This window comes from Herpailurus yagouaroundi, unplaced genomic scaffold (assembly GCF_014898765.1).
Source record: "Herpailurus yagouaroundi ecotype Mexico unplaced genomic scaffold, PumYag 202, whole genome shotgun sequence".
In the NCBI taxonomy this organism is placed as follows: Eukaryota; Metazoa; Chordata; class Mammalia; order Carnivora; family Felidae; genus Herpailurus; species Herpailurus yagouaroundi.
Window position 1 is genome coordinate 13,774,544 of NW_024412433.1, and position 27,206 is coordinate 13,801,749.

The window sequence follows — 27,206 nt, forward strand, 5'->3', positions numbered from 1 at the left end:
TTGTGTAGTTTTGTTACTTCTGATTATGCCTTCTAGTGACTTTCTCAATGATGCAAAGAATGAATAAAGGCATCCTAAAATGAACTACAAACAGAGAGAGGATTATTACTGCAGGATATTGAATCCCCATTAACACTATGAGGTTTTTCATTCTCATAATTTTTCCACAAATCATTTTAATATTGAAATAAAATGAGCATTCTAAACTAAGCCATGGCTCCAGATCACTTTTATATTGATTGGGGTGGAAAAGCAGAGAATAAACTAAGCCACTGCCTCTACCTGATTTGTGGGATGTGTCTTTTATTACCTGTAGGAGAGAAAAGTAACAAAAGAGAAAGCTAAAATCATCCGTTTGAAATGACTGTAGGACATTAGAGAAACTTGAACATATAATAAAAATACCATAATTGGTTTTTTGGGGAAAAAAATGTAATCTGATTCCCAAGCATATTTAGCTAACCATTTTGCTTTCTTGAACACAGGAAAATTCCAGATGGGGTAAAGAAAGGTAGAAGGCCTTCCTGTCTTCCAGTAACCACAACATCAGCCTCCAAACTATTTAGTGACATAAGTTTTGATTTATAAAATTTAAATTGTTCTTTTTTTGTATTTTCCTTAGGCTGTTCCTACAAGGCTAGATTTTTAAAGATTGGAAAAACTGGAGAGAAAAATAGTTGTATCAAATAATGCAGAGGGGCTTCAGGCTTGTGTTGTGAAATCATTCCATAGAGAAAACTTACTATCAATCCATTAAGTACTACCCATGATAGACCCATTGGACAAAGTTTTGTTTGGTCATATATCAATATGTGTATTATTTTTATGTTACAGTAAATGCCGGTGGGTTAATCTTTATAATCGCAGGTTAACGTGCTTGGAGAATCATTAACTAAAATTTACGTTCTATGTGAAGCCTAGTGCACAAAGAAAATAGTTATAAATCCATCCAAAAGATTTACCAATATTTTGAGACATCAGTTTGAATATTAAATAGCTTATCTGTCATCTTTGCCTCCTACAAATTTTTCATGCTAGCATAACTTAACATAAACTCCTTTACTTGGGGCTCTTGGGTGGCTCAGTTGGTTAAGCGTCTGACTCTTGGTTTAGGTTCAGGTCACGGTCTCACAGTTCATGGGTTCAAGACCCACATCAGGCTCCATACTGACAGTGTGGAGCCTGCTTGGGATGCTGTCTCTCTCCCTCTCTATCCCTCCCCTACCCTCTGTCTCTTGCTTAAAATAAATAAACTTTAAAAAATAAAATAAAAATTCCTTTACAAATGGAGTTTCTATTTCAACTGGGTTCATTTTAAAATATGTTAAGTATTGTTCACTGTAAACAATCAAGTTGAATGACAAACTCTTATTTTCTGATTTTTAAAGACTGTGTAACATCGTCCTTTATCCCTGTCAAGCCTTTCGATGTGACGGCTCAACCAGAACCCACGGTGGAGGTGGAAGAATTTGTTTACGACTCAACAAAGTATTGTCGTCCTTATAGAGTATACAAAAATCAAATTTACATTTACCCCAAGCACCTCAAGTATGATAGCCAGAAATGTTTCAACAAGGTACAATATACTTCCAAGATGTTATACTCTCTCTGCACCCTACTGAGACCATATTAAGAGGGTTTTTTGAAAGTTCAAGTACAAATTATCATAGGTCAATATTTTGGAATAAAATCCATTTGCAGAAAATGCTTCATAAGGGACAGTGATGAGTTTCACCTTAAAGGTGCTTAAGGACGCACCGTATTATAACATATTAATAATCCTTTCTAAAATCAGCCCTAAATTATTTTGTTCTAGACTTCTTTTATTTTCAGTTTCTTAAGATACTCCGAAAATAGCACACCTGCCTCCTTTTGATATGAGTTTTTTCTTCCTTTTAAATAATATCTCCAAATCCTTCTGCTATTTCTGAACACTGTGGATAATGTCATAAGAAAGTGTCGGGCATTATACATTTTTCAGATTTAATTAGAAGCTACTTATTTTAGACGTTTGGATTGTTTTTTTGGTGTTATTTAACAGGAAATTACAATTTCCATTTTCCCTCTCTGTAATTTTAGGCTCGAAACATAACCGTGTGCATTGAATTCAAAAACTCTGACGAAGAAGGTGCCAAGCCCGTGAAGGTGAGCCAAGTCTTCACGGGGACCCAGCATCCAGGGGGAGGGCAGGTGCCCAGGTTCTTTTTGCCACCAAGGAGCTTTTTATCTGAATGTGATTGAAAGAGCAGCAATTTGGGGCACCTGGGTGGCTCAGTCGGTTAAGCGTCTGGCTTTGGCTTAGGTCGTGATCTCGAGGTTCATTGGTTTGAGCCCTGCGTCCAGCTCTGCGTTGGTATTGCAGAGCCTGCTTGGGATTCTGTCTCTCTCCCTCTCTCTCTCTCTCTCTCTCTCTCTCTGCCCATTCCCCACTTGGGCGTGTGCTCTCTCTCTCTCTCGCTCTCTCTCTCTCTCTCTCTTCTCAAAATAAATAAATAAACTTTAAAGAAAAGAAAAAAGAGGAGCAATTCAATACATCTGTTTTAGATTTCCTAAAATGTGCCTGATCTAATAGCCATCATTAACTGCATCTACTGGAAAGGCCGGACTTGTAGCCTTGCTTAGCTTTTCACGATATGGGAAAAAGGAAACCATTCTAGTGTGACTAAATGCAAAGATTCCCCTTTAGAAGACTGCCCTCTTCAGAGATTAGCCCGCCTCTCAATTCCTCATCCTTGACTTCAAATGCCACATCCCAGCGGGCCCTCATGCGGCCTGTGTGGCAGGGCTGCTGTGTACGAGCTTGATGGCTGGTGCAGCGGGCCTGTTTGATGCCCACATCCAGGGAAGGAAGGTGTGGCCCAGCGACCGAGGAGCTGGGAAATGGCTCTGGAAAGTCGGTCCCTGCAGTTGATCGCATGATTTAATAAGATCCATCAGACCACGCGGTTTATACAAACTGCATACTGTGACTGGATGTCATTTTTCAAAGTTCACATTTGATGTAGACTGTTTTTCTGTAAGGGACTTCAAACAACAAAGAGTAACCCATAAAAAGAGAGGATAATTCTTTTCGGTGGGCCTGTGGCCAGATCTTCCCAGTTTCTAGGAGTCAGAGGAATGAAATAGTGAGGGACAAAGCGAATTCCTAACTCACCCCTGCAATTATCTGAGATAATCTCTTACAGCACTCTGTCAGGTACCAATCCTGTTCTCAGTACCGAGGAGGTTTGCAGCATTATTCAGAAGGAGAAGAATCAATGTAGCGGAGAAAGAGTTCTTTAAAATAGTCTTGAGCCACCATCGGTATCTGTAGGTTCCAAGTTCCGCAGTAACATTAGTGAGCATCAGGAGAGACAAACTAAGCAAAATGGAATTTTCAAGCAAGCAAAGGCAACGGCCAGATGGCAAGCACAGCAGGCCTGCTAGTGTAGTGTTGAAGGGGAAAATTCTAGCAATGGCAGGTGTGTGGGTCTCCTGTTTCATTGTGTTCTAAAGGATCACGCAGAGGGGCGCCTGGGTGGCGCAGTCGGTTAAGCGTCCAACTTCAGCCAGGTCACGATCTCGCAGTCTGGGAGTTCGAGCCCCGTGTCGGGCTCTGGGCTGATGGCTCAGAGCCTGGAGCCTGTTTTCGATTCTGTGTCTCCCTCTCTCTCTGCCCCTCCCCCATTCATGCTCTGTCTCTCTCTGTCCCAAAAATAAATAAACGTTGAAAAAAAATTTTTTTTTAAATAAAAAAAAAAAAAAAGGATCACGCAGAGATCAGCAGGCTGCAGAAGAGGGACCCTGATCCTTGGGCGAAGGGAGCTTTTAAGCTAGCTGCCTAGGAAGTGCCATATGACATCCCCTGGCTGGGAGAGAATAGTAATGCAATATGGTGCAGACTGGAACCAGCCCTATCCTTCCACCTCAGAATTCTTGGTTGCGAGCTGGCATGTCAGGGACTGGGGTCCAGCCAGACCTACGGTCACCGGGGACTCACTACCTTGGACTCTAAACGAGAGCTGGGTACCGTGGGCCCCTTCCGCAAGCCATCCTGCAGGAATCAGAATGGAACAAATTAGCTCTTATCTCCTGGGTAATCAAAAGTTAGGTAATGAACTGATTCAGGTGTTCAGCATTGATGTAATGGCTGCATGATGAATTAAAGCCTTCACATTTTCTTCAGCAGCACCCTGGTATCATAAATACAAGGCAGCAGGTGAAAGAAGTTCAAGGTTAATTAGATGTCAGCTAAGCCTGGCAAGGTGTCACAAAATTCGTCTTTGTTCCAGGATTGGTAACTGAAGGGTTGTGACATTTGTGTGTGTGTGCTCGGGGTTAATTTCAGACACTTATAACTATTCACCTCATAACTTTTTAAACAGTGTATTTATGGAAAACCTGGAGGGCCTCTCTTCACCTCGGCTGCCCACACAGCAGTTCTGCACCATTCCCAGAATCCGGATTTCTCTGACGAGGTAAGGCCCAGGCCTCCACAGCCCCCAGCAGCTCCTCACAGGATGGGTGAGTGGGTCAGGAAACTCACGAAGATAAACACTCTCTGGACCACGTCTCAGACTGAGAGCCTGCCTTGACTGTGGTTTGCTTCACTGAGATTTAGAAACTGTATTCACTGACAGTCGTTCAGGGAGTTATGTTGCAAATTCAGACATGTCCACGTAGGATTGCCCTTCGAAAATGCGGTATTTTTATGGCATCGTTCTTTTTGAGTGAGGATATTTTTTTTCTTTTATCTCACTGGTCAGTGTAATCAAGATTGTGTTCGATAGCTTTACCAATCAATAGCTGCATTTCGGGTCATAATGGAAAGAACGTAGGAACAGACAGGAGTGTGAGCCGACACTCGCTGCTGACCTATGTGAACCCAAGTGATCTTGGATCCCCTCGGCTCTAAATGTAGCATAGAACAAGACCTGCCCTGGCCAACTCCTAAGCCTCTCTCTCTTATTATGTGCCAGGCCTCATGCCATACTCCATATTTGCATCGTCCCAATCCCCACAGCGTCCTCCAGAGAACCAGAGCGGGTAGGGGGAGATCGATGTGTACAGATGGGTAGATTTATTATACGGGATTGACTCACGTTGTTCTGGAGATGAGAAGTCTCGTGATGTTCCGTCTGCAAGGCTGAGACCTTGGAAAAGCCAGCGGTAGTGTCCGAAGGCCTGAGAGCCAGAGAGCCTCTGATGTAGATCCCAGTCCAAGTCTGATGGCCTGAGACGAAGGGCACCAAGGGCAGAGAAAATCGGTGTTCTAGTTCAAGCAGTCAGGCAGAGAGGGAATTCATCCTTCTTCTGCCATTGTGTTCTATTTGGCCCTCATCAGATTGGATGACGAAAACCCGCACTGGGGAGGGCCGTCTGCTTTGCAGTCCTCCATTCAAATGCTCCACTCTTCCAGAAACACCCTCACTCACAGGCACACCCAGACATGATGTCCCAACAGCTGTCTGGGCATTCTGCATCCCAGTCAAGTTGACATAAAATTAACCTTCACACCTTCCTACTTTGTGGATAAGGACCCTGGGGCTCAGAGAAGTAACTTGGCCAAGGGCACACCACTAATAAGTGATCATCAGAGTTCAAACCAGGGCATGTGACTCTGGGGCCTGAAGCTTCGCCACTCTGCACTAAGTGAGGGGTGTCTGGGTGGCTCAATTGCTTAAGCGTCCGACTCTTGATTTTGACTCAGGTCATGATCTCACAGTTTGTGGAACTGGGCCCCACGCTGGGCTCTGGGCTGACAGCGCAGAGCCTGCTTGAGATTCTCTCTCTCTCCCTCTTTCACTGCTCCTTCTCCACGGGTGGTCTCTCTCTCTCAAAATAAATCAATAAACTTTAAGAAATAGACAAAACTGATCAGGCCGGTGATAAATTACTACACACAGGTCAGCTTGTGTTATAAAGAGACTCAGATAAACAAACTTTGATTAAATTTAATTTCTGACTGCAAAGCAAAGGTGTAATGCAACCTGCCGATTCAGTGTCTGGGTTTAAAAATATCACATCTTTTTATGAGTTTCCTATTGCTTCTATATAGTAAATCACCACATTTGGTGGCATAGAATAACCCATGTTCCAGTTCTGGAGGTTGTAACTCTGAAATGGGTCGCACGGGGCTGAAATCAAGGTGTCAGCAGGCCTGCAATCCTTCTGCAGGTTTTAGGGATGACTCCTTGACTCACCTTTCCCGACTTCTAGAGGTTTCTGCAGGCCTTGGCTGGTGACTCTCCGGCAGATGTTTCGTCACTCTGACTTCTTCTTCCCTTCTCATATCTCTGACTCCAACTTCCCTCCAATAAGGACTTTGTGATTACATTGGGCCCACGTGGTACTCCAACGCAACCTTTCCATTTTAAAATCCTTAATTTCACCCCTTGCGAAAATCCCGTTCAGTGTGTCTACAGATTCTGGATATCAGAGCAGGGAGGAAATATTTGGGGGAGCTGCTATTCTCCTTCCACACCTTAGTCCACATCAGTCATTTTTAAACTAATTAAGGAACCTCAGTGAGACCACAGACCTCCCTTCACCTTATCTCCTTCCTCCACATCCATTTAATGCACTTAAACTTTTTTCCCCATAGATTCAAGACAGAAGTGAAAAAAATTTAAGGTAAAGGGCTATTACCACATGACAGAATATTTATTTTATTGGCTGACCCCTTGGAAAAATCCATCTGAAAGATGCATTCTCTGTAGACATCTAAGATTTTTTTTAAGGATGTTCTCACTGTTAACACTGGCTTTTAATCTCTCTTGCACTCATGTGCTTCCCGGAATTCTTGTAAAAGCCATGAACTTTTCCACAGGAGAACACGTATATAATGAACAGCCTAGTGAACTGTGCAGTGCCGACTCAAACCTAAAGTTGCATTCATTGCAAAAATTGATAGAAATTCTTTCAAGGCATTGTTCTCAGTATAACGTAAATATTTGCAGTATTTGAGTGAAGGATGTTTACATTAATAGTTAATTGGAATTCTTGAGAACCTACTACGTTCCCATATGCCCTTTATGTTGTCTTAAAAAAAAAAAAGAAAGAACATTTCTTCCTGGCATGTAACTAATTACTGTATGCTCTTCAACGTACATTGGCTTTTGTTACCAGGTTAGCATAGGGGCATATAAAGAATGTGTAAGCTTGTAAACCATTCTAATCCCGACGCTGTCAAATTTTACCATTCATCAGAATCACCTGGAAGGCCGGTTACAACACAGATCACTGTAACCCACCCCAGATATTTGGATTCCATATGTCTGGACCGGGGCCTGAGAAGTTGCATGATACCTGTTAGAACAGGTTTCTAGATGATGTTGATGTTGCTGTTTGAGGGATACCATTTTCAAAACCAGTGTAGTAAATCCTTTCCTGAACAATGTGAAAACATATTAGCTACATAGGTGCACAGAGAGTGTAATAAATGAGCCGGCAGATAATTTGCATGGCTTTCTATCACCTTATTGCTTGACTATTCTGGAAACTACCTAGTTGCTGATACTGAGTTGAATGTAGCTTAACATGCGTGAGATCCTGGGATTCCAGCCTTAAGTAGTTATCAAAACACATGATTTCTCGTCCAGACGATCTTATTGCTAATTAGACCATACTCCTCGTGAGTCAAACCCCTGTAACATCTCTCGACTGGGTGCCTACATGTGCATCGTCCTACTTCACAAGGCTTTGAGAGAAATTAAATGACAATGTATGTGGCAGAGATTTGGAAACTGAAAGGCACTATAAAATATAGAGGGTGTCAAAACATTTCCTTTTAAGAACATGGGGTATTCTCCTAAGTACTTTTTTAACATATATCAACTTTATGTTTTATATTTATTCAGAAGTATTCTTTATGTAGCTACAGAATGACATCTTCACAAAACAGCTCATTACTTAGTCACCATGATAACACATTTCGTAAGTGTTTTTTTCGTTAGGTTCAAAAAGGGATAGATTCTGTGCTTAAGTTACGTCATTTCCTACTGCCACATTTCTCAGCAGCGTACCTATGAATCGCCTGGGGATCTTATTAAAATGCAGATTCTGAGGGGCGCCTGGGTGGCGCAGTCGGTTAAGCGTCCGACTTCAGCCAGGTCACGATCTCGCGGTCCATGAGTTCGAGCCCCGCGTCGGGCTCTGGGCTGATGGCTCAGAGCCTGGAGCCTGTTTCCGATTCTGTGTCTCCCTCTCTCTCTGCCCCTCGCCCGTTCATGCTCTGTCTCTCTCTATCCCAAAAATAAATAAACGTTGGAAAAAAAAAAAATTAAAAAAAAAAAAAATGCAGATTCTGATTCCACGTGTCTGGGGTAGTGTCCGAGACTGTGCATTTCTAATGAGCCCCCAAGTGATGCTCATTGGTCCAGGCACACAATCTGCAAGGCAAGGGCTCAGGTCACCCAGTGTATGTGCCTTGCTGATAAGTCCTCAATCTGTGCCTTTTGTGTGTGTGTGTGTGTGTGTGTGTGTGTGTGTGTGTGTGTGTGTGTTTAATCCATTCTCTACTGGCTAAATTATCCAATGAGAAATACTACACCTTCCAAATTATCATCATCACCACAGTAAAGAAGTAAAAATATCAGCCTCTTAACACATGACTGCTAGAAGGATAGATATTCATTGAGAGTCAAATCAATGTTTCTACCACGAAGTAGGAAACATGGAACTCAGTTCCAGTAAAAGAATTTTTAAAAGGTCAAGGTGCCTATGCTGTGTCTTTCCCTGACCCCAGGCAAATGAGTTTAATCTCAGTCCAGCTATGATCTCTTTCACTGCAGGTGAAAATCGAGCTCCCAACACAGCTCCATGAGAAACACCATATTTTGTTTTCTTTTTATCACGTCACTTGTGACATAAATGCCAAGGCTAACGCCAAGAAAAAGGAGACTCTGGAAACATCAGGTACTGACGGGCAGCATTCCGAGACAGCTTCACATGGGGTCTGTGGGACTTGCATTGGGGAGTATTTTAAAGCTATGATTTATTAAAATTTTTAGTGAAGTTTTATATTCATAAGTGACTCATAACTTTGTTTTTGGTCCTCACCACGGAGGTTTGTACTCAGAAGTTTTCTCTTTGTTCTTCCTCTGCACAGTTGGGTATGCTTGGCTTCCACTGATGAGACATGATCAGATTGCTTCTCAAGAGTACAATATCCCAATAGCAACAAGCCTGCCTCCTAATTATTTAAGCGTTCAAGATTCTGCGAGTGGGAAGGTATTGAGTGATGTATAATGTAAGGGAAAAAAGAAATACATGAGCTACATGGCACAAGGTTATCTTCTGTCTGCCGTTTAATTTAACCCAAAGGCCACGGTGTACGTATCCATCGTAGTGATGAGTCATGTACCCCACAATATCTCAAGCGTCTTGTTTAGTTTCTGGCCAGGAGAAATGATCTATTAGAATGACTCGCTGATAACGGTCTCACTCCCCAATATTGCCAGCTATATTCGCATCTTTTCTTTCCCATCCCTAGAGTCATGGAAGATGATGTCATGGGTCAGGACAGCCAATTAACATAAGCTAAATAACCTGTTTAGTTTCTTTTCTCAAGTTGCCGCAGCGACAGTAACGCGCCCTTTTTTACAGCATGGCGGGAGTGACATTAAGTGGGTCGATGGTGGAAAGCCTCTCTTCAGAGTGTCAACATTTGTGGTGTCCACAGTGAATACTCAGGTGAGCGTGTTGTCCTTAAATGTCAGCATCAGCCCCAACACGTGCGATCAGCGGGGGGCTCCTGTATTCATGGAAGGGGACTCCCCATGTCACATGCTGTCAGAGAGCAGGTGACTGAAAACTGCCAAGGCAGAATGTCTGCAGCATAATTTTATGCCTCTCCGAGAAGAGAGAGAATGTCCCAACCCTCCAGAACCAGGGACTAGAGTATCGGAGGTGTCTTTGTCAGGTTGATGCCCACCCCCCTCCTTGAAATATGGTTTGCTTCCACAGACAACACCCAGGTGTTAAAAATGGCGAAGGTTAAAATGGAAGAATTTGGATCTTTACCTCAAAACTAAGTCTGACTCCCAGGGCCTATCCAGTGCTCCGAATGCCAAGGCATCCGCTCCAAATGCAGAATTGCGTCTCAGGGCCTCCTCGGCCAAATTCGGCCTCAGTGACCCTGCACAGGCCACCCCACCCTTGCAGTCAGTATTTTTGTCATCAGGAGAATGGTGACGATAAAATCTACCTAAGGTTTGGGGAAGGATCGAAAGGAGAAACCACGTGTGAAAATATCTCAGGAACTTCAAAATGCTCTCCAATTGCAATTACAGTCCTTGCTAAATTACCACAGGCTCGCCCCCTTCCGTTGCGTGGCAGTTTATTGTACTACACTATATGGACTTTTATGATGACGAATTATAAATTACAAAGCAGATTCTTACAAGTATATAGACTACGGATTTCTCCGTGAGTTGCTAATTACTTGGTTGCTAAGAAAAATGAAACAATCCGGGGATTACACACATAACAGACCAGAATTTCCCTCGGTGACCTCTGGTTCCTCAAGCCAGATTCAGCCCTCTTGCCCAGTCCTCTACCCAAACTCTTCAAACCCATTTGGTCTCTGATGCCATCCCCCCCTGGGGCAAGTCCCACACAATGGTCCTTCCCCACCCAATGCTGCCTTTCTGTACCTCAGAATACCAGTGTCTCTTTCTCACACTTCCAGCTGCTTTCCTCCCCACAGCCCAGGTGTCTGTCTGACTCACCACCACTCACCTGTCTCTTACCGCCCCTTCCACCGCCCACGTACGCGTTGCCCTGTGGGGGATACATTCATCTTTCCTCAAGCACAGGACTTACCTCAGTGATCAACCGCCCAGGCCCTCTCTTGCACCGTGTCTCCCATCTGCCTAGCGTCCCGTTTGACACTCAGCCCTCCTGGCCAGGAAGGCCGTCCCTCCTTCTCTTCCTCCCCTCCCCACATGGGCCTGGTCAGCGCTTACCCATCCTTCAGACCCAGACTCAAATGTCACTTTCTCAAAGAAGCCCCTCCCATTCCCGGACCCCTCAGACAGGCCCCGCCATCTTGTCATACACCCATATAGCACCCTGCTTTCCTGTGAAGCACTTACCTAACTGTGACCAAGTAGCTATGTATTGAAATTGTGGTATGGTGCCAGTCTCCCTGGCGTAATGGAAGGGACTGGGTTTTCCTGGCCCTCCACTCTGTCCTCCGCACCTGCCAAGGGCCTGGCACAGAGTCAGCTTGCAGTAAGTGATTGTCCAAGAGATGAATAAATGAAGTGAAACTGAAAGTATCACACACACACACACACACGCACACCAGAGGGAACCCTGAGGGAAACCCAAGTCACAGATGCGCTTCTAGAATCGACAGATTCCAGAGAAACATCCAGAATGTGTATCCTCACTAAAATTCTGTGTCTCGCTTTCTGACTGTATAACTCTGACCTGAGCTCAGAACTTAGAGAATCTCCAAGCTGCCACCTTCTTCAGGAAATAGCATGAAAGGATGTATTAGTTTGCTGTGGCTGCGGTAACAAAACACCACAGACTGGGCAGCCTAAACCACAGAAATTTATGTTCTCACAGTTCTGGAGGCTAGAAGTCCAGTATCAAGGTGTCAGCAAGGTTTGTTTCTTCTGAGGCCTCTCTGCTTGGTGCATAGGTGGTCACCTTCTTGCTGGGTCCCCTCGTGGTCTTTCCCTCTGTGCCAACACACATCTGGTGTCTGTCTCTGGGGCCAAATCTCCTCTTTTATAGAGACATCAATCATACTGGATTAGGTGCACCCTAACTGCCTCATTTTAAGATTTATAATTGTCTCTCTAAAGAGCTTATCTTTAAATACGGTTACATTCTGGGGCGCCTGGGTGGCTCAGTCGGTTAAGCATCTGACTTCAGCTCAGGTCACGATCTCACAGTTTGTGAGTTCAAGCCCCGCATCGGGCTCTGTGCTAACCGTTCGGAGCCTAGAGCCTGCTTCGGATCCTGTGTCTCCCTCTCTCTCTCTGTCCCTCCCCAGCTCACATTCTGTCTCTCTCTGTCTCAGAAATAAAAATTAAAAACAATTTAAATATAGCTACATTCTGAGTTAGTGGAAGTTAGGACTTCAATGTATGGATTGTGGGAGAACATAATTCCCCCCATAACAAAGGGTCCGAGCCATTTTTATCTCATCAGGTTAGTGTGAACTTCCTCATTTTTTATTAGCTCAGACATTTTAAGCCTGCAAATGTCCCTCTGCATCTTAAGAGTACATCCTCTCTTGTGTGTTAAGAAATATGTAAGAAAACTATCTAGAAGTCTGTGGAAAAACCAGGAAGATGCAAGAAGGCAATTTAAAAAGGGGGCACCTGGGTGGCTCAGTCGGTTAAGCATCCAACTTCCATGATCTCAGCTCATGATCTCACGGTTCATGAGTTCGAGCCCCGCATTGGGCTCTGTGCTGACAGCTCAGAGCCTGGAGCCTGCTTTGGATTCTGTGTCTCCCTCTCTCTGCTCTCTCTCTCTCCTCAAAAATAAATAAAAACATTTAAAAATTAAAATGAAATAAAGTTAAATTAAATTAAATTAAATGATGAGGGGAACAGAGCCAAGGAAAGTGCTTCTCCAGTCACTGTCATGGGGCTGAGAAGGAAAACATACCTATGAGGAAGAAATAAGAGAGAAAGCAGGCTTGGTGGTCCAGGCAGAGCCTTCAGTGTGCCAGAATGTCTAGCGGAAACGAAAGCGTTCATTCTCAATCCTTGATAAAGCACCTGCTCATTGATGCGTCGGTTCTACAGAAATACTCACACCGCCCATCGCCATGATTGCGTCACCGGAAATAAACTCTTTCTTTCCTGTTTCAGGATCCCCACGTGAACGCATTTTTCCGACAGTGCCAAAAAAGGGAAAAAGATCTGTCTCAGTCACCTACCTCGAATTTCATCCGCTCTTGTAAGGTAACAGTGACCTGCAAACAGTTTCGGTGTCTCCAAGGTAGAAATGGGGGAAAGGGGTCTTTACGGTTTCCGGCGAGTAGCAAACTAAAGAGGTTACTGCCCTTGAAGATTTTTAGATGCCTTGTCAATTTCAGAGAGTAAATGGTTATGTCTCAGTGCCTAGTTTTTGTGTGTTGCTTAAAAAACTAGCAGAGATCAGGGGTTTTTTCCAAAAGAAAAATGGTTGAAAATCAGAATCAGTTGATTTTAAATTAAGTAATTATATAAAGTGCCCTTGCAACATCACCCCCATGCCTGTGTGCCTTGCCAAATGCAATGAAGAATAAAGCCAAAGGAAGGTGAGCTACAGCGTTCATATTTGAGTTCTAAAAAACATCAGCAGAATGTGCCTTAAAATTCATCGGTGCCTTTTTTTTTTTCCTACCAATTTACTACAGAACTTACTGAATGTGGAAAAGATTCACACAATCATGAGTTTTCTGCCTATAATCTTGAATCAGCTGTTCAAGGTGCTGGTACAGAACGAGGAAGACGAAATAAGTACAGCCGTGACCAGGTATCTATCACACGGTCTCGGGAGAAGAGATCTTACAGTCCATGGTTGCACCAAACTGATTGCAAGAGAATGACCACTACTCGCATGTGCCTGTGTTTCGTTTGAACACAGATCTCAAATCTTAAGTATTTATCACTCTTGACTTCTTGCTTTCAAGTCATTTGTTAGTATCATTTGGATAAAGTTTTAGACCGCTTTTTTTTTATTCTTTCTTCTGTTTTATCATTAAGCTTTTTATTTAGAGATAATTAGAGATTTGCATTCAGTCATAAGAAATAATGCAGAGACACCCCCTGTTCCCTTTACCCAGTTTACCAATGGCAACATCTTGCAAAACTGTAACACAGTATCACCACCAGGATATTGACATTGATGGAATGAGGATACAGAACAATTTCCATCACCCGGGAATCCCTCATGTTGCCTTTTTATAGCCACAGTTACTTCCATCACATCACATCACATCCCCACCCCTATCCTTGGTAACTACTAATCTGTTAAAATTTTAGATAGATAGATAGATAGATAGATAGATAGATAGATAGATATAGAGATATGAAGGAGAGCTGGGGATTTTTCCAGTTTTTCGTAGATTCTAGGTGAACACAAGATTTTATTTTTCAGATTAATAGCCAATGCAATTGCTGGGTCATATGATAATTGCACGTGTAGCTTTTAAGAAAACACTGAATTGTTTTCTGGAGTAGCTGTACCATTTTGCATTCACCCTAGGCTTTTTTTAAGATTTTTCTTAAATTGTTCTCACTTTAAATTTGTCCGTGCTGCATTCTTCCAACATCACTAATCTAATGACTCTGACAATCATAATTTCCTCTCCATAAAGATACCGTTTTAAGTTAGTTAAAGGATCATATATTTCTAATGTTCAGTGTTTTAAAAATATTAGTCACAGAATTCTAGGAAGAAAAATTGCTATTAACATTGAAATGTGTCCAGAACTTTCCTAACTCATAAGCATATTATTAACCTCTTCCAGAATGAGGGTCTTTAGCCTCATTTTTATTTTTTAATTTACATATTTAAATGCAAGTTAATTAATATACAGTGTCATATTAGTTTCGGGAGTAGAACCAGGTGACTCATCACTTACATATGACACCCAGTACTCATCCCAACAAGTGCCCTCCTTAATGCCCATCCCCCATTTAACCCATCCCCCCACCCCGCTCCCCTCCAGCAACCCTGTTTGTTCTCTGTATTTAAGAGTCCCTTATGGTTTGCCTCCCTCTCTGTTTTTATCTTCGCTTTCATTTTTTTTTTATTTTTTTTTTTACATTTTATTTATTTTTGATAGAGAGAGACAGAGCACAAGTGGGGGAGGGGCAGAGAGAGAGGGAGACACAGAATCCGAAGCAGGCTTCAGGCTCCCAGCCGTCAGCACAGAGCCTGACACGGGGCTCGAACTCACAAACCGCGAGATCATGACCTGAGCTGAAGTCGGACGCTCAACTGACTGAGCCACCCAGGCGTCCCTCTTCATTTTCATTTCTAAAGTAGAGCCCTGAAGCTCCGAAAAATTAATGCCTAATCGTTCCATGAGAGCCAGTTCTGGACCCAGATTAAAAGTTCCCAACTGTACCTTCAGTTGAGGCTCTTTCCAGTATGAATATATGGGTCTTTGTTGACAAGACTCCTCAATATTTCGGCGGATAGATCTGTTGAAAATCTGAGACATTCTAAGACATCAGTCACAGCCATAGAGCAACTGGAGGTATGCATGTGAAAACAATCAGCCCACACCACTGCTGCTATTAGAAACTCAGCAGCTAAGGAGGGAAATAAAAAACAAAACCCTGAATCTTAACCTCATCGCTTTCCGCAAAAACATGTGTAGCACCTCTGTGTTGAAAGGAAAGGTCCTCTTAAATGGACTATGATAATCAATTGGAAGTTCAACGTCTTGAGTTTTAATCAGGTACTAAAACTGATCCCTTTTCCAAGAAGGCAGTGTCTTCAAACGGGCAAGCCATAGAAGTCTCCAGTGGGACATTGCAGCCGTAAGATATTACTTCTATCTTAGTGTTTCGAGATTTCAGGGTTGGAAATAGTTAATAGGTAATAGGGATATTAAATATCCCGTATGGGGGGATGAGAGGAGGTATCTGAAATTGGTCCATGCGTTCATTCAGTATCTATTAAATACCCAGTTTATGGAACATACCAGTGACAACCCAAGTGGTATTTTCCCGCTTTCTCCAGAAAGGCCACTGAAGTTTTGTTTTTCCAGGGTTCTGACCGACATCGTGGCCAAGTGCCATGAGGAACAGCTGGACCACTCCATCCAGTCGTACATTAAGGTATGAAATCGACACTTGAACACTGGGCATATCCCCTTGTGCTGTGTGGTTTGTCTCATTTCCTGTCTGCAACAAGTGGGAAGTTTCTCCCTTTAGCTGGATGGGGCTTCCCCTCGGTAATATCAAGCATTCCCCTTAGCTACTTAGAACCCCATCTCTTCGCATTGATAACCCAGACGTGCTCTTTAACTATGTAAATAACATGGACCTGTGCAAATGAAGATTTATACGGGGAGGAAGAGCAAAGAAAGAGAAGAGAAAATGAAAAAGTATTGCCCTTTTGAAGTCAACATTACAAATAAATGCAATTCCTGTGTATATTTAAGGAATATTTTTCCTGTTGGCTTGTTGAATGCTCTGTGTTTCTTCTGTAATGTTTTCTTAGCTCTTTTTATTGTTTTCTCAGGCATTATTTCATTTTCCCAGTTACTGTATATTTGTACCTGCTTCTGGTATGTTAAGTCCTTTATCCTCGGGCATGATCCACTAGCCCATTCCGTCATTGTGCACTGCTTCTTCCAGCCCTCCTTCGCCAAGTGTTCACTCGGACATGTTCATATTCTCATTTCCCGTTGGCCTGTGACTTAATGCCAGTGAACTTGTGATGATGTTTGCACATTAGAGTTCCTGCCTAAATGTCATCTTCTTGAATGAAAAGAAAGAATCCATCCAGACATGAATAAGAGCGCCTCATACTGCTTTCTAATGCGTAAAGGAGCTAAATTTCTATTTTTTTAATGCACACGATTAAATCTTTTTGAGACACAGACCTTTTTTAACTAAAAGAATTTATTCCATTAATATATACAAATGGACGTATACTTATATAATTTAGGTGTCTAGAAAGGTGACTAGAGAAGAATTGGGGGGAAGGGCGGTTGTGCTAGAAACGTGTAAAAGACAAAAACAAAACTTCCCGTGAAATTTCATTCTGGAGGGAACCCCTCTGTGATACCATCGGTGAGGAATTTGTTCATGGCGGTTTTAGATCTGCATATTTTCTACCTGCCAGAAATGTTAGATAATCTCCCCAAATACCTAAGTATGAACTTGCTCCCTTCCTTACAATAGTCCATATGCCAAAAATAGTCAGCCACTTCACAGTTATTTCCCTATTGTATAATTTTGCCCAATAATATGTACATTTCAGTTGTGGAAAGCCAGTTCGACCTACAAATTCTTTTTTTAGTTTGTTCTCTGAGACAGAATCATAGTGTACTTTGAGCAGGTATTGATGAATTTACGTTCAACAGAATCGTCTACAGGACTTTCACTCTCTCAGTGCTTACCCTGAGTTTTCCATTTCAATCTCCAAAGGGGCTAAGAAGAAAACAGTTCCCCAGTCCTTATTACACAAAGGCATCTCCATTTCAACACAAGTATTTGCCTTGTTCCAATGGGATCATTGAAAATTACATTAAGAACCCATGATGTTGTGACTATTTTTGTGACAGCCAAGGCAAGTCCCTTAGAAGTCAGCTCTCAGACTCATTCTGTGATGCTCTTGGAAAGCTATATGGGAAGGCATCCTGATATGGTCTTTATTTTTGACCAGGCTCTTTGAAATCTCCTGATGAGACCATCTGATTTTGTAATATAGGAGACTGCATACTTAGTTTGCTTTGAAGTGGTTGAAATTCAGGAATATACCTAAGTAGAATTCCAAGCTGATAACAATTCCTGAAGATATTTTATAAAATACTTCCACATATCTACAGCGAGCACACCCTAATAAATAGTGTCAACAGTAATTTTACTCTAGAAAGAACACTAAACTAGCAAGTGGGAAATTAGATCCTAGTCGAGGTTAAATAGTTAACTAGAACAATCAGCCTCTCTTGACCTCATTTTTACTCCTGTGAAGTGAGAAGGATGAACCAGATGAATATCCAGCTCTATGATTCTGTTATTGGACTCCTGTTGCAATACATGGTTGACTGTCTGACCTTGACCAAGGAGTCTCATTTTTTTTTTTTTATCCTCGGTGGGAAAAAAGAATTTCTTAACATGCAGATAGATATTAAGCCCCATACCTAGGTGCATAACGAAAACTGATGGGCCGATGCCAATATATGCTTTTATATCTTTGAAAGATGTGCTATTCAATGGAACTTATGTATATTCAGAAGCAAACTAAACACCATTTCAAGTTCAGTGGTCCTAAATGCTGCTAACTCACCCCATCTACAATATCCAAAATGCACACACATACACCATGTCTTTTTCAAAGATGGGTGTCTAAAGCCAATCTAATTAAATGCCATGGGTTATGGCAATTCATGGCACTGACATGTTCCAGCCAAAATTTTAAAATAAGAATATCCCAGGGCTAGTTGTAATGCTGTTGAGGCCAAATAACAGGGCATACGACCAGGTAGTTGGGAGTGATATTACCCTCACATGAGTGGTAATTCATGAGGGAAAAAAAATCGTACTACTCTGGATTTTAGCTAGTTCCATGCATCTCTTAGCTTTGTCTTTCTCCTCTGGGATGAGCTCGGAGAAGTCAGCCTCCATCAGAGCCACTTAGGTGACAATGAGCTGCAAAGTTCAAATAAATAATGATAGATCCAAATGTGAATGTTCCTTTGCTTTGAGTTTCTTGCCTGCCTCCACTCTTGACGATAGCGAAGGCTGAGGGTGAATATTGTGAAGAAATGACCTTCCTTGAGGCTAACCCTACTCATAAGTAAAATGTTACAATTCAGTGATGAGCATTTTATATTTAAAATATGTGCATAAATTGGTACTGATACCCTTAAAATATATGAAGCGATCCTGAAAACTAAAAACCATCTCATGCGCTCAGAAGTGCATACCAAAACCAGTCTTTTGAGAGAAAAAAAGTAAGCAACATTTGTTATCCTACTGATGGCCGATGTTCATGAACCCTTTGATAGCTGTGCCTGAGCGTGACATGATAGAACCTGGGCGTGTGGGGAGCTCACGTACTGGCCTCTGGAAGGCACCTGCTTCCCCACTTGGCTATTTGAGTGGGTGCTCTACCCTTTCAGGATGAAGAAATGCTACCATGCCACCTGTTACCAGTGGAAGGAAGGAGAAGGGGAAATGTGTCCTAAGTAGGTGGGTCAAAGCCCTCCGTGTTTCCTTGAACCTGCTAAATTGCTCTCTGACTCTTTCTTTTGATTTCTACACAAAGAGTTTCAAGGAGAGCTTAGGTGAGCCAAGCCCTACCTGTGCAAAGCCCTAAATAGGAACAGTTGTATACTCCTCTTATCATTGGGCCTTCATTTATTTCATGACAAAATCTGGCATGAGCAGATAATTTTGAGATATGAGTTATTCGTGTAACATAACTGTGGAAACTCTGGTTTTCTGTTTTGTTTTTTTTTTTAAGTCTTTTAACTTTTTTCCCTTTTTGGATTTTCTTCAGTTCGTGTTCAAGACCAGGGCATGCAAGGAGAGAACTATACATGAGGAGCTGGCTAAAAATGTGACTGGTCTTTTGAAATCCAATGACACCCCAACAGTAAAGCATGTCCTCAAGGTAAAGAATTTAAATGAAATTAAATTTAACATTTAACAATAAATGTTGTCAGGTTTCACTGTTAGCACCAGGGCTGGCTTGCTCCCACTCCCGGAAGGTGATGGGACTCATCGATTCTCATAGGTCATTTCTCTTACAGTTTCTAGCATAAACGCCATATTGAAACTGCCCCATATAAAAACATTAAGCACAAGAGATCTGTGTCAAAAGAACAGAGCTAGAATAGGCCCAAGTTAAGTCCTTTGGCCTGAAGACAAAAACGAATGACCGTTAATAATCCGAAACACTCAAAAATGCTAACTGTAGCAAAAATAAAGTTTGTTGGGTTTTTAGGGATAGTAAGAGGAAATGTACCAACAGAAGGGTTAATGCTGTCCTAATGAATACACTGACAACAGACAGGAAGCGGACAGAGCCACCACTGTTTGACCCTAGAATGTTGAAAAACACATGCATTCGTGGTACATAAAGCAGAGGTGGCGTGGGCCGCCTGGGTGGCTCAGTCAGTTGAACACCCAACTCTTGGTTTTGGCTCAGGTCGTCATCTCGCAGTTCGTGAGTTTAAGTCCTGCTGGCAGTTCAGAGCCCGCTTGGGGTTCCCTCTCTCTCCCTCTCTCTGTGCCCCTCCCCTGCTCATGTTGTCTCTCTCTCTGTATCAAAATAAATAAATAAACTTTTTTAAAAAAGCAAAAAGAAAAGACGGCGAGAAGCTTATCAAGAGATAACTCTACATTATTATAGAAGCATGGATTTAGTCCCCAGCTAAATTAATTTTCTATCATGACTTGACAGATGGATGATTGATCAGCAGGTAGCTGGAAAGAGAAGGTGGGATCAATAAACCTCAACATGAGTTCCCTAAACTCAAATTATTCTAGGCCAAGCAGTTTGTTTAAATTAGTCTTATGAGTATATTCATTCTGTTTACGCAACAAAACTGCTCCGAGTGCCCCACCTCCCACAGGACAGGCACCAGCCTTAGCATTCGGCAGATAGAATAAAGACCTCTGCCCTTGGGAAGCTTGCATTCTGCTGGGGGATGAAAATGAGCAACTACAGACTTCAGAACCAAAATAATTAAATTGTGTGTTAGAAGGTGAGAAGTGGTATGGGGGAAAAAAATATCCAGCAGGTAAGGGGAATCGGGAACACTGGGGGTACAGAGTGAGGTTGGCAGTTTAAATAGAATGGTGAGGATAGAACTCATGGAGAAGGCGATACTTGAGCAAAAAGTGCAAAGGAAGTTGGGGAACTGGCCACGTGGGTGCTTGGAGAACAGTAAATGTAGAGGGGACTCATGTATAAAATCGCAAGGCAGCGGCCTGCCTGGTGTTCCAGAAGGATGGCAGAGAGGCCAGTGTGGCTGGAGCCAAGTCAACGAAGAAGAAAGGAGGAGGGCGGGAGTGGGGAGCACTGGTTGGCAGGTAGCCTAAGGCCTTGCGGGCTACTGCAAGGGCTTTGGCTCCCACTCGGCAAATTTGAGAGCCCTTAGAGGGTTGTGAGCAGGGGAGTGATGCAAGCTGACCTGAGTTTAAAGGGGCACCCTGATGGCTGTGTAAAGAGAGGATCCACTCTAGCAGGGGTGGAGTGAGGGTGGTATCAGGGTGCTCGGGGTGGCGGGGGGAGAGGTGCCTGCCAGAGAAGCAGGGTTCTGTAGGGAGAGTCCGCGCTCAGTTAAAAGACAAGGTCAAGGGAATGTTCGGAGAAATTACGTCTTCAGGAGATTTTGGTGATGTTGGGCCATGCCTTCCAGAAGGTGTGTCGGGAGATAAGAAGCAGTGGGATGTAAGAATGCAAAAAGGACTATGTGGTACCTACAGAGAATAGAGGGCAAGAAGGCGAGACTTCTGTTATCAGACAGAAACTGAGACCAAAGGCCTAATTCCATTAGTCCTGGTGGCCTCTAGGTAAACAGCAGAAGCAGACGAGACCGCTAAGGGGTAGAGCTTGATAGGCCTCAGCTGCCTTAAGAGGCAAATTTAGGGACACTTGGCATATCGTTAAAAATATCATTTTGGACACGATGGGGAAAGGGAATGGTAACAGTGTGCCTTGTATTGTTATTTCTGACAACATGAATTCCATTTCCAATATCAAGTTTACTAAGAAACGACCCCTTCGTAAATCGAGAGCTGCCTTGTTCGAACACAGACCTCCTTTGTCCCTCATCTCAGTCAGACGTCTAGAGTCAGGACCGTGGACTCAGAAGCTCTTAGCAGTGTTGTGTGTACCAGCCTAAAATGGATCTAATTCACGTGCCCCTCGATGGTAGACCAGAGAAGTAAATTGGGGTTGTGTATGTGATGGACTTCCAGCTAAATGAGTCAACATAGATGGACCTCAGGACAGGATTTCTTGAATGAAAAAAGCAATCATCGGACAATACGCACCGGATGATTCCGTTTATGTGGAGTTCAGCGGCAGGCAAAAACTAAATTGTGCTTCAGTGTATACTATTGGTAGCAAAACTTTGAAGTAAAGCAAGGGAATAATTAGCACAGAATTCAAAATTGTTATCAGTGGTGGATAAAATGGAAGGGGAAAAGGACCAGGGAGGTATAGTCTTTAAACTGTACATATACAACATACACTTTTTGTATCTGGGGTAAGTATGACCCTTAGACCCGAGAAAGGGGGACCTTCATCCTAGGACATGTTTTGGTCTTCTCCAGCTGCACCCCTCCGCAGAGGAAGAGGTGGGAGAGGAGCTAAGAGAAATGCCCACTGGGAGCCCCTACCTCCCCTTCTGGACCAAAAGGATTCCCAGGAGCCTCCCACCTTAAGGGCTTATCAGCTTAATCTTAGGCCCGCTGAGGGCCTCTTTCCTAAGTCCACCCTTCAGAGGGGAGATCTTGGTGCCCGAGGAAAACTAGACCTACGAAGGGAGCAGTTTGAAGTGGGAGAGAGTTCGTGGACAGCAGTCTCTTATGCAGGCTTGACAGTCCCATGTGGGCAGGTGGTCCGTCCCGGTATGGGATAGAACCTTGGGCAAGAAGAGGGGTTAGGCCAAGGACCTGCTCTGTCTGTGCCCCCACATTCTGGCCCAGCGCTCCAAGTTGACGTGAAGTTCTATTTGACATGAAGTTAGGGGAATCAAACACACTTAATTTAACACTTTGTTAGCTTGACTTCAAACTTTTAGATGTTTAGCCATGTGGCTTTCATCTTTACTTTTGCCTCTGGCCCTGGAAATGCTAAGGAGAGGCCCACGTTGATATATTTTAATATAAAACGTTTTCTTTAGTTTTGCGTAACTGAAACAAATAGAACACTCCATGAATAAATATTTCATGAGATTGCTGTCTAATCAGCCGCATCCAGTAAACCAGTATCTTGTTTTAGTTCAAACATTCTTTAAGATGATTAAGCTGCTGAAATGTCTGGCATTTACTTTCACCACTGGAATTTTGATAACGATCGTCCTAACCTAATGGAGATATTTTATTGTTCTGATTCATTTCGTTTCAAAGAACACATTTTAAAATAAAGACTTTACAACATTACGTGTTTTAAAGGACAAAATCATTGTTATTTTACTATCACGTAATAAATTTCTTGCTGTCTTTTCTTTTCCTAACAGCATTCTTGGTTCTTCTTTGCAATTATCCTCAAATCAATGGCACAGCACTTGATTGACACAAATAAAATTCAGGTAAGAACATAGGTAATGCAACACAGTCCAACAATTGTGCTGATGAATACGCCCTCGTTAGTTCCATTTTTGTTTGCTTTGTGAACCTTAGCGATCTGTGTCCGTTGCTTTTTAAGTGGGAGAAACGATTGTGTGCGTCAGTACAGGTCCTTCAGAAGCAGATGCCAGGACAGAATTAGAGGTGCAAAAGGATAGGAAGGAAGACCAAGACCAGGAAGATCTGACACCTGTGGAAGGAGAAGGAAGGAAAGAGGGTTGGCCAGAAAGAGCTTGGCAGTGAGAAGTTTTTAGCTGGGCCAGTGGGCATTCTGAGAGCGGAGAATGTTCATTAGAAGAGTCCTGCGTGGGGCAGATGGTCTGCTTGTGGTATCTCTGCAAGCTCAGTTATGAACTTGGAGAGCCTCGGGAGACCATGGGCTTGGCATGAGCGCTTGGCGTTCTTCCCGGTAGATTTTGTCTCGAAAGAACAGCTGAGCTGTGCTCATCCATGGCTGCCATAGTCCATGGTTTGTATTATGCAGAGCACATGCTCCTGAATCTGCCCTTCTGCAGTTCCCATGGGCCTCGCTTCCTGAAAGGAAGTTTACAAGAGGGAGGCTAGTGGGATCACCGGAAGCTCCTGTTATGGCAGTATGTCTCAGGGCACCACATGATTCTCATCATCTCCATCCTCTCCGTGTCCATCTTTGATTCCACTCACCCTCAGCCAGCAGCTCTGAAGGTCTTGGTGGCTTATCTGTGGTGTGACCCAAGCCCTCATTCAAACTGGTCCAGAGCGGTCTCAGCCTCTGGTCATCATACTCTACACAGATCATTCATAGTTATAATTGGGTAAGAGGACCAAGAAGCACTCAAGTGGATTGATCTCCTGAGTTCCACACAGATTTCTCTGTACTCTCACAGTAGGTAAACCACCCCCCTTCTGCCACCAAGAGAATAAATCAGAATATTGCTTGGGGTGGAGCTGGCGGTGAATAGTGATATTGTCTTTGTTTACACTCTTGGTCAGGAAGGGGCAGTGTTGGGGGTTTCCACTTGGCTTTTTACCACAGGCCAAGCATCCAGTGTGAGGTCAGTCCAAATGCCAATTATGTCAATACCAGTTATACATTTGCACCAGGTAAATGTATAAATGACTGTCAGGTGGATCTTTGAAACCAGTGGATCCACATTAGCAGAATTTTAGCGTGGACCCTTTTATTGATTCCTTTTAAGTTCCCACTGTAACAGGGTGGGCGTGATGATTCTTTTGGCCTCCAGATACCAGTATCAGCTCAGATCTTCTATTAAATAGTGCTTGAAATACATGAGGGTTCCCCTCCCCCTAGTGCAGTCATCTGAGTCCAAGGCTGTGGAGCCCTTTGTAGAGGGCTGATAGAATCATCAAAGTATATGCTTAACTGCAGTATGGCAGGGGGCTTTTTGTAGAGACCCTGTCTCCCCTTCAATCAGTGTGTACCAGATCTGAAAACTGACTCAGGTCTAGAGGCAGAGAAAGGAATCACAAATATTTTTTAGAGCAAACACTGTCATCTTCTGAGATGAGAAGCTGTCTTTTTGGTAGATTGAGTATTGCCATCGTTGGTTACTGGTTTTCCCAGAGGGACTCCAATATTTTTAACTAGCTCTACAACTACCTGAGGGTCAAGCCCCCTTGGCTGCTCTCCACCCTTCCTACCTGTTACCGTAATTGTGGCCTTCTGGCTCCTGGAGGTTAAGTACAATCTCCTGGCCTCTGTTATTTGGGGGACCATCATCGCCATGACTGTTAGTGAGGCCAACACTGTGACTGCCTGTCTCATCTACAGATGGGAGACCATTGAACTTCTTAGAGATGTCAGTCCCACCTTTTTGATGGCTTTGGTGTGAATGATGTGACTTGCGGACGTTCCTGTAGAACTTGATCCTCCAGTGGATCTTCTGGTCTCTACCTGTCCATTCTTACGTATCCATTTTCCTCTGTCTCTTTATTCTTTCTTCTGTCACCTGCCAGGACACCTCAAGTATTCTCATTTTCATGCTGCTTAGAATGTGCCGTCACCAGGATGCTAAGAGCCATCCTAACAATGAGTGGTCCACCCAAAGGTATCACTTCACTCAAGTCCTGATAAAATGTCAATGAATTTTAACTTATTCACTCTTCTTTCTGACCCCCTTGGGGACCAGAGGAACTCCCGTGGCTCCTGCTTGGTACATGCCAACTAACTCTTCCAGCTTCTTAGGGTATACTCTCTTTCATACCTTATTAGGCCCAGCAAGTTCATAGCTGGGTTACGCTAGGACATTTCACCTGGGAGAAATGCAGTCTCTAAATAGGGGGAAGTAGGGCACTTGTACCAAGGCTGAGGGTTTAGGAAAGTGTGCGTAGCCACCTGTCCTTGGGCCGTCCACCCAGATCCATGCTTCCAGACTCCAGGTCTCTCCAACCATGGCTTGACCTAAGCATAGCAGATCGGCCTTGGCTGGACACTTAATCGTCTCTGGACGATTACCTCTTAGATCATCAACTTACCTCTTAGATCATCTATCTGGTTTTCAGCTGTGTCTGCTCTCCCTCTTCCAGTGATGAAAACCTCCTGTCTGGAAGGAAGAGAAAATCTAATGTAAAGATAAGAATTATTCATATGTCTCTGTTACTGAGCTGTGTTGGGAGTTAGGAAACCTCACCACTCCAGTCTTTGCCCCATCACTAACAGGGTAGATGATAAAAAAGACACTTAGCATCTCAGAGCATATTTTCTCACCTGTGAGAAGAACGGATTAGACTAAAACCCTTTCATTCCTACCAGTATTTATCTGCTCAGATAGGTCACAGATGCCCTTATGAACAGTTAAAAATAAAGGAACTCATCATGGACGATTTATTTTTATTTATTTTTGAGAGACACAGAGAGACAGAGCATGAACAGGGGAGGGACACAGACACACAGACACACACACACACACACACACACACACACACACACACACAGGATCTGAAGCAGGCTCCAGGCTCTGAGCTGTCAGCACAGAGCCTGGCATGAGGCCCGAACTCATGAGCTGTGAGATCATGATCTGAGCTGAAGTCGGATCTTTAACCAGCTGAGCCACCCAGGCGCCCTGCATCACCTTTGAGTTTTCTAACCATCTCCATTCATCACAGACCTGATACCATCATTTTATTCAAAAGCATCCACAATGCACACCTCTTACGCTTTTTGTGTTGTCTTTTCTTTCTTTTTTTTTTTTTTTAATTGTGAAATGAATGGCTTCCCCCACCATTAAGACAGTTTTTGTCATCACGGAGTGTGGGAGATTTGAGGAAGTCAGGAGAGGCATCTGGTTTGGTGCCCTGAGAGGCAGACAGCACCTCCACATGTGGTCTTGACAAAGGTGAGTTCCTGTTCACTAGGAACTTATGGATGCCTTCTCTGCACTGATCTCTAGTAGCAAGAGGTTCATGGTACTGGCTGACCTTTTGTTTCCCACCAGCCTCCTTTTCCTCAAAAATTGCCAAGAGCCTGAACTTCAGCCCGTGCATTCTATGCCTGCCCCTGGTGACGTATGCCATACGATAGATAGCCCAGACTCTCCAATGTATTCTGGCTCTTTGGCTTACGATCAGACTGTGCTATTCCTTTGCCTCTTTTCTCCCCCTATTCTGAGACAGAAATCCACGATTCCCGGTGCAGACACTCTCCCATTTCAACTGAGCCTTTGGGATATACTTCTGGAGAACAATTGAAAACACTACTCACGTATTTACCTGTCAGAACTTCTTTGGGTTAAGAGTGGGAGTAGGCCACAAGGAGTTAGAGAAGTAGACAAAAAGAGGGAAGAACTGAGGGAATATCAAAGCCCAAGGTGTGAGCACATGTGCTGTGAAGAAAATGTTGGTGCTGATGTATATAATGCATCTTAGAGGATTAACAAAAGGAAAAGAGGAAATCTACAGACGTGCTTTGATTATTTAAAAAGAATGTTGTTTTCACGTAGGTGAATTGTTTACTTTATTTCCCAAGGTATATGGAGCAGAATGAAAAACTTCCCACGTGATTAAATAATTTATGTTTATTTGTTGTTAATGTAATTTGATTTCCACAGTAAGTGTTAAATATACATAGAGGGTAACCATATTATCCCAAAATATCTATATAGCCGTGTCCTGGTAAATGGATTTAAAAATAATCCAGTGCACATAAGCATTTAAGAACTTGGTCTTAGAAAGAAAGAAAAGAAGAAAGGAAGAGGGAGGGAAGGATGGAGGGAGGAGGAAGGAAGG

General features: G+C 43.2%; 1 protein-coding gene across 3 annotated transcripts in view; it reads left to right on the forward strand.

Moving 5' to 3' along the window:
* DOCK10 (dedicator of cytokinesis 10) overlaps positions 1–27,206 on the forward strand; it is a 270,818-nt gene that overhangs the window by 186,738 nt on the left and 56,874 nt on the right. For all 3 annotated transcript variants that reach the window (XM_040450863.1, XM_040450862.1, XM_040450864.1), the window contains exons 18-28: positions 1,389–1,576; positions 2,080–2,145; positions 4,365–4,457; positions 8,772–8,895; positions 9,089–9,210; positions 9,586–9,672; positions 12,819–12,911; positions 13,349–13,467; positions 15,716–15,785; positions 19,180–19,293; positions 22,874–22,945. In XM_040450863.1, coding sequence (XP_040306797.1) covers positions 1,389–1,576; positions 2,080–2,145; positions 4,365–4,457; positions 8,772–8,895; positions 9,089–9,210; positions 9,586–9,672; positions 12,819–12,911; positions 13,349–13,467; positions 15,716–15,785; positions 19,180–19,293; positions 22,874–22,945 — 1,148 coding nt within the window. The remainder of the gene's footprint in view (positions 1–1,388; positions 1,577–2,079; positions 2,146–4,364; positions 4,458–8,771; positions 8,896–9,088; positions 9,211–9,585; positions 9,673–12,818; positions 12,912–13,348; positions 13,468–15,715; positions 15,786–19,179; positions 19,294–22,873; positions 22,946–27,206) is intronic.